Below are 11579 nucleotides of genomic sequence, written 5' to 3' on the forward strand. Positions count from 1 at the left end.
TTAAGTGTCTGAGGCCGGATTTGAACTCAGGTACTCCTGATTCCAGGGCCGGTGCTCTATCCACTGCGCCATCTAGCTGCCCCCTTCCCCCACTTTTCATGGGAAGGGAGGAAGAGGGGAAAGGCTACTTCTTCTCCAGGGTGGGAGGAGGGTCATGGGACTGGTACTGACTGGATTCTTTGATTCTCTGCTTCCTTCTCTCACCCAAACCCAGGATGTCCTTCACAGACTTCTTGGGACATTTCTCAAACCTGGAAATCTGCAACTTGACCCCTGATGCCCTCAGCCAGGACAATCTGAGCCAATGGCATAGCGAGGTCTACGAGGGCAGCTGGCGTAAAGGCAGCACGGCAGGAGGTTGCAGTAATTATCCTTGTGAGTGTGGGAGACTGAGAGGAGAGGGTGTGGGGAGCCCAGGCCTGTCTGAGGATGTTCTGATGACTAGACAATGAAGGGTCGAGGGCCATAGGATGGGGGTGCTCTGGCCATGTAGACTGAAAGGCATAGGACCAGATGAATAAAAAATCATTCCCTAGGCTGGCAAAGAAACTCACTGGACTGATTCAGAACTATAACACTTTCCTTCTGCCATGACTGTCTCTGTTTTACTCCCTCTTTCTCTGTTGTGGGGTGGAGTATCTTCTTTTTCTCAGACAATAGTCCACTCAATCTACCTGTAGCTATGGGATCAGCACTCTTTTTTTTTTTTAAGGCAGGACAATGAGAGTTAAGTGACTTGCCCAAGGTCACACAGTTAGTGTCAAGTGTCAGAGGCCAGATTTGAATTCAGGTCCTCCTAGCTGCCCCTGCCCTGGCATTCAGCACTCTTTTTTTTTATTCTGTTTTTGGTTTTTGTGAGACAATTGGGGTTAAGTGACTTGCCCAGGGTCACACAGCTAGTGTTAAGTGTCTGAGGTAGGATTTGAACTCAGATCCTCCTGACTCCAGGGCTGGTACTCTATCCACTGTGCCACCTAGCTGCCCCTCAGCACTCTTAAATAAATTCACTCAGAATGCTTTCAGAAGATTTAAAACTGAAAGAGAGTTCGGAGATTGATTATCTAGTCCAATCCCATTATTTACAAAGAGGAAACTGAGGCAACTGTGAAATTCCCTTGTCCTTCAAATCTGAGAAATTGGATTTTTTAAAACAAATTTTTGACATCTTTTGTTTTTACATTTACTAAATTTCCTCAAGTATCCATGCTGATAAATGTTTAACTGGCTGTTCAAAAAAATAAATGTCTGCATGACACACTTTTAAGTTTGATTTGCATTATTTGGGGGGTTTTTGCATTACTAACATTTTCTCCATCCTTTTCTTAAATCTAGACAATCCATAAAACAAGAAATCAAAACTTAATTTGTTTCATTTGCTGATTTCCAAGGTGTAAATGCTCACACTGAAAATTTAACAATCTGCTCTCTCAGGCAAATACTGCTGCCTATATTTCTTCTCCTCCCTCTTCAACTACTCTGTTGTTTCTTTCTTTAAAGAGCGGGCAGCTAGGTGGCACAGTAGATAAAGCACCAACCCTGGATTCAGGAGGACCTGAGTTTAAATCCAGACTCAGACACTTGACACTTACTAGCTGTGTGACCCTGGGCAAGTCACTTAACCCCCATTGCCCCATATATATATATGGCAGGGGGAGGACAATCAGCAAAACCTATCAATACATCACAAAAACCTAACTATATGTAATATTCCACAGCTTTTAAACCCCACCTTCCAACCTCTGCAAAGAAGTTAAGGAAGATGTCTTCTCATATCTCTTCTTTGGGGCCAAGTTTGTTCATTGTAATTCTGTAACGTTCATTTCCTATTGTTTTGTACTTGTTGTTCATTCCATTTACATTGTTGTAGTCCTTGTGTATATTGTTTTCTTGGCTCTGCTTACTCACTCTGTGTCAGTTCATGGAAGACTTTCCATGCTTCTCTGTAGTCACTGCATTCTTCTTTCCTTATAGCACCATAACATTAATCTATCACATTTTGTTTAGCAACCCCAGAAAGGCTTTTTGTTAGTTTGTTTTTGTCTTGTTTAATTTTATATATTTTTATTCTGAATTTATGAAATAAAACAAGCATTTCAAGAAAAAAAAGATTGAACCTGAAATCATATATCTATTATGTCCTTTTAAATATACAACAAAGTAGTCTTGTAACTTTTTTTCCTCTCCTTCCCCACCACCTTAGAGATGGCTACCATTAGACACAAATTATATATGTGTATATATAATATGTATATGTATATATAATGTGTGCGTGTATAATATATAATATAAATATAAAATAATATAATATTAAATGTATATGCCAGTTCTTTTTCTAGTTGCCAACAGTATCTTCCTTCATTGGATCTTTGCAGTTAATTTGGGTATTTATAATAGTCAGAATAAGTTGGTCTCTCAAAGTTGTTCTTAAAACAATACTGAGGGGGCAGCTAGGTGGTGCAGTGGATAGAGAACCGGCCCTAGAGTCAGGAGGACCTGAGTTCAAATCCAGCCTCAGACACTTAACACTTACTAGCTGTGTGACCCTGGGCAAGTCACTTAACCCCAATTGCCTCACTAAAAAAACAAACAAACAAACAAAAAAACAATACTGGATTGGTATTGCTGTATACAATGTTATCTTGGTTCTGCTCATTTCACTCTTCATTATTTTGTGCAAGTCTTTCCATGTTTTTCAAAAATCATCAAGTTCATCATTTCTTATGGGAGGGTAATATTACATCATGAACATGTAACACAATTTTAGACAATCCCCAGTTGATGGACATCCCCACAATTTCCAATTTTTTGCCACCAGAAAGAGAGCTGCTATAAATATTTTAGAATGTATAAATTCTATTCCTTTTTTCCAATCCTCTTGGGAAACAGAACTAATTGTGATAATTCCAGATCACTCTCCAAAATGATTGGATCAGTTCACAATTCTGCCGACAGTGTATTGATGTCCTAATTTTCTCCTATCCCCTCCAACATTTGTCATTTTCCCCTTCTATCATTTTAAGCAATCTTATAGGTATAAAATGATAACTCGAAGTTGTTTTAATTTGCATTTCTCTAATCAATAATGATTTAGAGGGGGCAGCTAGATGGCGCAGTGGATAGAGCACCGGCCCTGGATTCAGGAGGACATAAGTTCAAATCCGGCCTCAGACACTTAATACTTACTAGCTGTGTTACCTTGGGCAAGTCACTTAACCCCAATTGCCTCACCAAAAAAATTAATAATGATTTAGAGCATTTTTTCATATGACTATAAATTATCTTTATTTCTTCATTAGAAAACTGCCTTTTCATATCCTTTGACCATTTATCAATTGGGGAATGACTTATATTCTTATAGATTTGACAAAGTTCTTTATATATTTGAGATATGAAACCTTTATCTGAGGAACTGTCTATAATAATTTTTTGCATTTCTGTTTTCCTTCTGATCTTGGCTACATTAGTATAATTTATACAAAATCTTTTTAACTTAATGTAATCAAAATGATTAATTTTATATCTCACAATGTTCTCTCTCTTGTTTGTTCATAAATTGTTCACCTAAGTCTGATGAGTAAATATGTTCCATGTTCTTCAAATTTTCTTATAATATCTTCTTTTATATCTAAATCAAGTATCCATTTTGACCTTACCTTGGTAAATGGTGTAAAAGATTGGTCTATGCTCAGTTTCTGCCAGACTGCTTTTCAGCTTTCCCAACAATTTTTACTAAATAATGAATTCTTGTCCCCAAAATTTGTCTTTACACTTGTCAAACACTAGGTTACTATATTTGATTGCTGCTGTAAATTGTATGTCTCTTCTGTTCCACTGATCAACCTTTCTATTTCTTAGCAAGTACCAGATACTTTTGATAATTATTTCTTTACATTATAGTTTAAGATCTGGTACTTCTAAAACTCCTTCCTTTACATTTTCCCCATTAGTTCCTTTGTTCTTGACCATTTGTTCTTCCAAATGAATTTTATTATAATTTTTTCTAGCTCAATAAAATATTTTTGGGTAATTGAATAGGGATGGCATTGAATTATAGATTAATTTTGGTAAAGTTGTCAGTTTTATTATATTGACCCTGCTTACCCATGAAGAATGAAATTTCTCCATTTATGTAATTCTGATTTTATTTGTATAAAGAGGGTTTTTTTTATTATTTTGTTCATATAGTTCCTGTGTTTGTTTTAGCAGGTGTACTCCCAAGTATTTTATAGTACCTAGAGTTATTAAGTGGGGTTTCTCTTGCTATTTCTCTTGCAGGGCTTTGTTCGTGGTATATAGAAATGCTGATGATTTAAGTGGGTTTACTTTATATCCTGCTACTTTGCTGAAATTATTATTTCAATTAATTTTTAGTTGAGTTTAGAATTTTCCAAGTATATCATCATATTGTCTGCAAAAAAGAGAGAGTTTTATTACCTCATTGTCTATTCTGATTTCTTCTCTTTCTTTTTCTTCTCTTGTTGCTTTGCTAGGATTTCCAATACAATATTGAATAACATTGGTGATCACGGGCATCCTTGTTTCACACCAGATCTTACTGGAAAGGCTTCGAGCTTATCCCCATACCAAATAATGCTTGCTGATGGTTTTAAGTAAATGTTTCTTATCAATTTAAAGAAAAGAGGGTTTATCCCTAAACTTTCAAGTGTCTTTTTTTTAAATAGAAATGAGTGTTGTACTTTATCAGATGCTTTTTCTCATCTATCAATATAATCATATGATTTTTGGTACTTTTATTATTGATATAATCAATTATGTTCATCATTTCCTTATGTTAAACCATCCCTGCATTCCTGGTATGAACCCCATATGGTCATAATGTATACTCTTTGTAATATATTGTTATAATCTAGTTTGTGGGTTGTTGGGTTTTTTAACACGTCTCTGTCTAGACCCCTTATTTCTCTACATTCTCTGTCTCTCTGTCACTCTCTCTGTCTCTCTCTCTCTCTCTCACACACACACACACACACACACACACACACACTCACCACCTGCTCCTTTCATTTCACAGCTACTTTCTGGGCCAACCCCCAGTTTAAGATTCAGCTGCTGGAGCCTGATGATCACCACCACAATGATAATGCCTGTAGCTGTCTGATTGCCCTGATGCAGAAGAACCGCAGAGCTCAGCGGTGTAAGGGTGGAGACATGCACTCCATCGGCTTCTCTATCTATGAGGTGAACTGAGCCTGGGCTTTCCTCCTCCCATTTTCACCCTACCCCCAATACCTTCCTCTTCCCCATACCCATCAATAGTTTTCCTTCCTATGACCTAATACAAACATTCCTCATTTCAATAGTGTCTTAAGGTTTGCAATGGGTTTTCCATATAAAATCTCTAAGGCATCTACATCACAGCTGCATACTTTCCAACATATGCTCACACCCACACCCATCCCCAATTATGTGGTTTCACATAACTTTTCTAACCCATTTTCTCCTTTGACTCTCACGACAACCTCATGAGGTGTTTTTGATCCCCATTTTATAGATGGGGAAATTAAGGCTCAGAAAAAGGAAGCATCTTGTACAATATCACAGAGCTAATTAGTGGCAGAGCCAGACCTAGAAGCCAAAGGTTCTAACTCCCACTTCATTCCACTAACCCCTCTCTCATATTTATCCTCTAAATCAGGGGATTCTTAACTTTGTGGGTGTGTTGGGTGAAGTCTTCTCAGAATAATTCTTATGATGTTTTTTTATTCAGAAAGGATTTCTAGATTTCAATTAGAGGTTAGTGAAAATGAAGATGCAAAAATGTTTCCCATCCAAATTCATAGACTTCCTGAAATCTAACCTATGGACTCCAGGTTAAAAACTCTTGCTCTGGGGCAACTAGGTGGCACAGTGGATAAAGCACCGGCCCTGGATTCAGGAGGACCTTAGACACTTAACACTTACTAGTTGTGTGACCCTGGGCAAGTCACTTAACCCCAACTGCCTCACTAAAAAAGCCAAACCAAACCAAACCAAACCAAAACTCTTGCTCTAAATACATGGAACGAGCGGGGGGGAGGGGCGCGAAGGCTTGCAAGCCCCCTCCCCTTTACCAATGAACATGGTGATTTTGATATCAATCAATGTGGTCACATATGGTTATTACACTCATCTTTTCCATTGTACCACAGTTAAATCCCTGTTCCACATAGGGTGTGCATGTGTCAAAACACACATGTAGACAAACACACATATACATAGATAACTTATTGTCTTTAGCCTTTCTGAAGTGGTACTGAACCCAAGGGAAATCCTTTCCACCTCCCCCAATCTGGACTTTTCATACCTTATAAAGACATGGCTCAGGGAACTCCCAGCAGGGATATTGCAGATTCAGAGACATGGGGGTTGGGAAGGGGGTGGAGAAAAGAAGGAGAGACACAGAGACACAAAGACATAGAGAGATACAGAGACAGAGACAGACAGAGACAGGGAGAGATAGACAAAGAGACACAGACAGAGATAGAGAGACAGACAGAGACAGAGAGACAGAAACACAGAGAGAGACAGAGAGACAGACAGAGACAAAGACAGAGAGATAGAAACAGAGAGACAGAGAGAAGGAGGAGGAGGAGGAGGAAGAAGAAGAGGAGGAGGAGGAGAAAGAAGAGGAGGAAGAAGAGGAGAAAAAAAAGAGGGGGAGAGTGAGCAGGAAGACATTTTAAGTCATCTGTACCAGCCCCCATCTCTGAAGCCTGACCCTCCCTTTTTCTTCTTTTGCCAGGTTCCAAAGGAGGTATGGAAGACTCAGCAGTGGGTTTACACAGACTGGCACTGAGTTAAAGCACATTCCCCCCTTTCAGCTGCAGTTGAGATTTGGGAGGACAAATGGCTTGTCTTAGGGGACCTGTTGTAGTTTAAAGTTGGATAAATAATCTTCACTGGGGCAGCTAGGTGGCGCAGGGGATAGAGCACCGGCCCTGGATTCAGGAGTACCTGAGTTCAAATCCAACCTCAGACACTTAACACTAGCTGTGTGACCCTGGGCAAGTCACTTAACCCCAATTGCCTCACTTTAAAAAAAAAAAAAGAATCTTCACCAGCCTTGGTTTCATCTGATCTTATTCCTTATGGATTTCTACAGAAACATGGTTTTGAACTCACTTAAGCTGAAACCTCAGTTTCTCCTTTACTTTCCCAGAATGCCCTGTCCTCACTGCCTGTGCAATACTCATACTAATCCTGCTTTCTCTTGCCCTGCTGTGCTCACTCTCCCACCTCATCCTGTGCCTGTGCGGTTGCAGGGTGTGAGCAATGAACCCTTGCAGAAGAATTTCTTCATGATGAATCAGTCCCTAGCCCATTCTGGAAGTTTCATCAACAGGAGGGAAGTTTGCGCCCACTTTCAGCTGCCTCTCGGAGAGTATATCATTGTACCTTCTACCTTTGAACCCAACCAAGATGCTGACTTCATTATTCGAGTCTTCACTGAGAAACAGAGCAAATTTCAGTGAGTCCGAGTCTGATCCCTGTTCTCCCTCTTCCCCTCCCCTGGCCCCAGAATTCCAAGTGCTTCTGCTTATGTGTCCATCATTGCTCCAAAGTCACAGAGAGGCAGATTTGGTTTCAATATAAGGGAAAACTACCTAATGATGAGAGCTATTCAAAAGTGAAAAATGGTGAGAGGGATCTCATCCCTCCATAACCAGAAGTCTTGAATTGGAGACAAGGTGCCCACTTATTGGGTATGTTGTAGAAGGGTGTTTCTGTTGGAAATAGGGCTTAGACTGAATGACCTCTGAGGCCCCATTCAACTCCAAGATTATAACAGAACATAAACTCTCAGAATCAGAAAGAATGTTTCATACCGGCTTATCTTGTAGATTTTACAGATATATGTTTTATGAATACCCCTTATTTTATAGATGATGAAACTGAGACCCAGGGAGAAGTGCTTTGCCTGAGGTCACACAGCTAGGAAGCTGGGATTAGATCCCGTGCCTATTGACTCCCAATCCAGTACTTTTCCCCCTTAGACTCTTTTCCCTTCCCCTAAAAAACTTCAGCCTCCCTGAACCTGATCCCTGACCTACCCCACTTATCCTTAAATCAACTTCTCAATTTTCTCCAGACAGGTAGATAATAACCTCTGTGAATCAGTGCCTCCTCTGGTAAGGACGGAAATGGGGGAAGAGAAAGGACTGAAGAATTGTGGGAGGGGCTGTGACCCAGGGCCCTGGAAAGCTCAATGCTCCTTTTTTTTTTTTTTTTTTGGTCCCTCTACCCCACTAGGAGACAGTCAAAGAGAGTGATGTGGAAGATTCCCTCAAGGAAATATTTGAGCAAGTGGGAGGAAAGGTGAGAAGGGGTCAGAGCTAGGGGACTGAGGAGAGGTCTATGTGCCAGAGACAAATGAACTTACTTTCTGTATCTCCTGTAGGACAAGGAGATCGATATCCATGGGCTTGGAAAAATCCTCAACAAGATGATCTCCAAAAGTGAGTTTTCCCCTCCCTATTGACCCCTATCCTTGTGTCCCTCTAAATCATCATACCTCTTCCTCCCTTCTGCCATTCCCTACCTATATACTTCCTTATCCTCTCCACTCATTCCCCTTCTGCCCATCACCAACTCACTTTCTCCTTCCCCAGACAAAGACTTGAAGACTGGTGATTTCTGCATGGAGTCCTGCCAAAACATGATGAACCTCATGGATGTATCCACCTCGTGTACTGTTCCTCATATACAATGCAAGTCTTCCTGTCCAATCCCTGGCCCCTATTTGCTCACGTGGTCTTGAGGAAAGAGGAGCCCCTGGCTCTCTGCTCTGCCTGTCTCCTCAAAGCACCTAAACACTACATTTTACAAACACAAACTGCTCCGTGCCTAGACCTCCAGTTCAAGCCAATTTGGCCAAAAAGAGAATTCTCAGGGCCTCATCTTCATCTATAAAGTGAAGGAACTGGACAAAGTAACCTCAACTCCGGTGACCTGACCTGATTTGCTTCCACCTCTGGATCCATGGTCTCCTGTTAGCTCTCCTAGATGTTCTGCCCAATAAATCCTGCTCCTTGATGGTCTGCATTCCTTACTCCAATCTTCCCAGGCAGTACTGGGCTCTGGTAGCCATAAAGTAAAGATGTCAAGAGAATGCCAGTCTTCCTTCTCCTTGGGGGCGGGCAGACAATGCGATGCAATTGATAAATCAACGGGCATTTATTAAGCTACTACTATATACCAGACCCTGTGTTAGACTCTGGGGATATAAAAACAAAGAGTACATTCTATTAGGAGAGACAGCAGTGAACAGAAAAAAGCACTTAGGTTTGGAATCAAAGAAATCAGGATTGAATTCTGACTCATTTACTCATTATGAGACCTGGGTCAAATAATTTCCCTTCTCTGAGTGTGGGGAAGTGGGTCTAAAGGTCTTTCTAGTTCTTCAGCCCTTTGATCCCTCTGCTCTGCCCCCACTCCACAAAAGCCCTCACTTCCGGTAGAGACTGGTCATCTTTGGCCGTACCCACTGCCCCCTGCTCTCCCCACCTGTAGGCTAAGAGAGTAGGAGATTCAAGCAACTCTTTATGGAATTGTGCCTCTGCTGGGGCCTCCCTTTTCTCTCTGTTCTCCTTGACCTCCCTCCAGACTGATGGCAGTGGTCACCTGAACATGATGGAGTTTCAGGTCCTGTGGAACAAGATTCAGAAGTGGCTGGTGAGAAGGGGGTGATTGGCAAGGGACGGGCATTGGGGAAGTAGGGAATCTAGAAAGCTTATTAAGGAAGGGTGAAAAGGCAGAGGCAAGATACAGGGTTTGAATTTTCTCTTCTCCTCCCATCTCACTGTTAGTGGAGACACGATAGGAAGGGGGCGCAGGAAGAAGAGGGAGGAGTAGATTAGCTCCCAGCCAATGACAATGGGGAAGGCATGTGGCTAGGGTGAAGGAGTGTGTGTTAGGATGGGAGAACTGGGAAGGAGACTTTCTCTTCCTGCCCATACCCTGATCACACACACACACACACACACACACACACACACACACACACACACGCTCTCATTTTGGTAGTACTTTATAGAGTGCTTTCGAAGCAAGACCCATTCCACTTTTCTTCTTGGAGACAGGAGGATGATAGACCTTCTCTGCGGTCCTTGTTGTCCATCTTTCTCTTTCATTGTCTTGTTTTCTGTCTTCTTCTCAGTGCCACTAGACATCCCCTCTTTACTCTCAGTCCATCCCATCACATCCCCTCCACCCTGTTACCATTCATCTCTCTGTCCCATCAGGCCATCTTCCGTATGCACGATGCGGACAAGTGTGGCACCATGAACTCCCACGAGATGCGCCTGGCTGTGGAAGCAGCTGGTGAAGGGGGCAGTCTGGTGGGAGGGGATAACTCTGCTTTGGTTGGAGGAGGGTGTCGACAGGGTTGTTTCTGTGCAGAGGAGAGGCTGGGAGGGGAAATTTGTTCCTGACAGATCTGAGTGATGGAGCAGAGTTTAACTTTCCCTCCTTTCCCCAACATTTTTCCTTCAGTAGGCATCAAGCTAAACAACAAGTTGCTCGAGGTGCTGGTGTCCCGCTATTCGGATGAGAACATGGGCATCAGTTTGAACAGATTTATCTGCTGCCTTGTCAAGCTGGAGGCCATGTGCCGTGAGTCACTGAATTCCTATCCCCACCTTCCTATTCTCCCATTCCCAGAATCCCTCAGTGTGCCACAGTACAGTTCCTGGCACCTTCTTCTTCAAAATATGATCCTCCCCCCAGACCATTCTCAACCATCTACACCTGTCCCCTATCCCCCAGGCCTAGAGGCTGCTCCCTTTCCTTCCATTATACAGAACATTTAAGAAGGTTCCCCCAGGGGCAGCTAGGTGGTACAGTGGATAGAGCACCGGCACTGGAGTCAGGAGTACCTGAGTTCAAATCTGGCCTCAGACACTTAACACTTACTAGCTGTGTGACCCTGGGCAAGTCACTTAACCCCAATTGCCTCGCTTTTAGAAGCTCCCCCAGGCTTGAATGGAAAGGAGGAAGAAACTGATTCCTGCTAGTTGCCAGACCTGCATCTTAACCTCTTCCCAGTTAATTCCCATGCCCTACACCATGTTCAGCCTTCCTTTTCCCTCCTCCAGATTTCTTCACTAAAATGGATCCTAAGAAAACCGGTCAGGCTGTCATAGACCTACCCCAGGTATGGGCGTTGGGTTAGGAAGCAGGTGGCGGGGGGGGGGGGGGGGGGGGAAGCTACTTCCTTCTGGGTGGGGACAAATATCCTCTACCCTCCAAATTCAGGGTTTGACCCCATGACTAACCCCCTTTTTTCATCCAGTGGTTGCTATTGACCATGTGTGGATAGCGGAGCCCCTAGGAGCTAACTCCTGACCCCCAGAGTGGCAGAGGTGGAGGCCAGCTGGAACTGGAAAGAAAACTGCCCTCTTGCTACCCTCATTCCTTCTACATGTACAAGTTGGACATGGAGCTGGGTTTGAGGAAGGGAGTCAGACAGCTCTCTGGAGGATCCAGGAGCCGGGGGTTTCCTGAGATGAAAGTCTGGACCTCCAGCTTTATTCTGCCCTCCTACATTCCCACCCTATTCTCCTATTCTCTGGCTTGAACCA

The 11579-nt window shown here is 42.5% G+C and overlaps 1 protein-coding gene across 1 annotated transcript in view; it reads left to right on the forward strand.

The window, feature by feature from the left end:
• CAPN11 (calpain 11) overlaps positions 1–11317 on the forward strand; it is a 30394-nt gene extending 19077 nt beyond the window's left edge. The window contains exons 9-21 of the mRNA XM_044003408.1: positions 215–375; positions 5033–5199; positions 6743–6754; positions 7263–7468; positions 8090–8129; positions 8251–8316; positions 8399–8456; positions 8610–8674; positions 9604–9672; positions 10242–10320; positions 10495–10611; positions 11094–11152; positions 11291–11317. Of these exons, the coding sequence (XP_043859343.1) occupies positions 215–375; positions 5033–5199; positions 6743–6754; positions 7263–7468; positions 8090–8129; positions 8251–8316; positions 8399–8456; positions 8610–8674; positions 9604–9672; positions 10242–10320; positions 10495–10611; positions 11094–11152; positions 11291–11317 (1126 nt within the window). The remainder of the gene's footprint in view (positions 1–214; positions 376–5032; positions 5200–6742; positions 6755–7262; positions 7469–8089; positions 8130–8250; positions 8317–8398; positions 8457–8609; positions 8675–9603; positions 9673–10241; positions 10321–10494; positions 10612–11093; positions 11153–11290) is intronic.
• The last annotated feature ends 262 nt before the right edge of the window (positions 11318–11579 follow it).

The sequence above is a fragment of the Dromiciops gliroides genome, chromosome 4 (assembly GCF_019393635.1).
Source record: "Dromiciops gliroides isolate mDroGli1 chromosome 4, mDroGli1.pri, whole genome shotgun sequence".
NCBI lineage: Eukaryota > Metazoa > Chordata > Mammalia > Microbiotheria > Microbiotheriidae > Dromiciops > Dromiciops gliroides.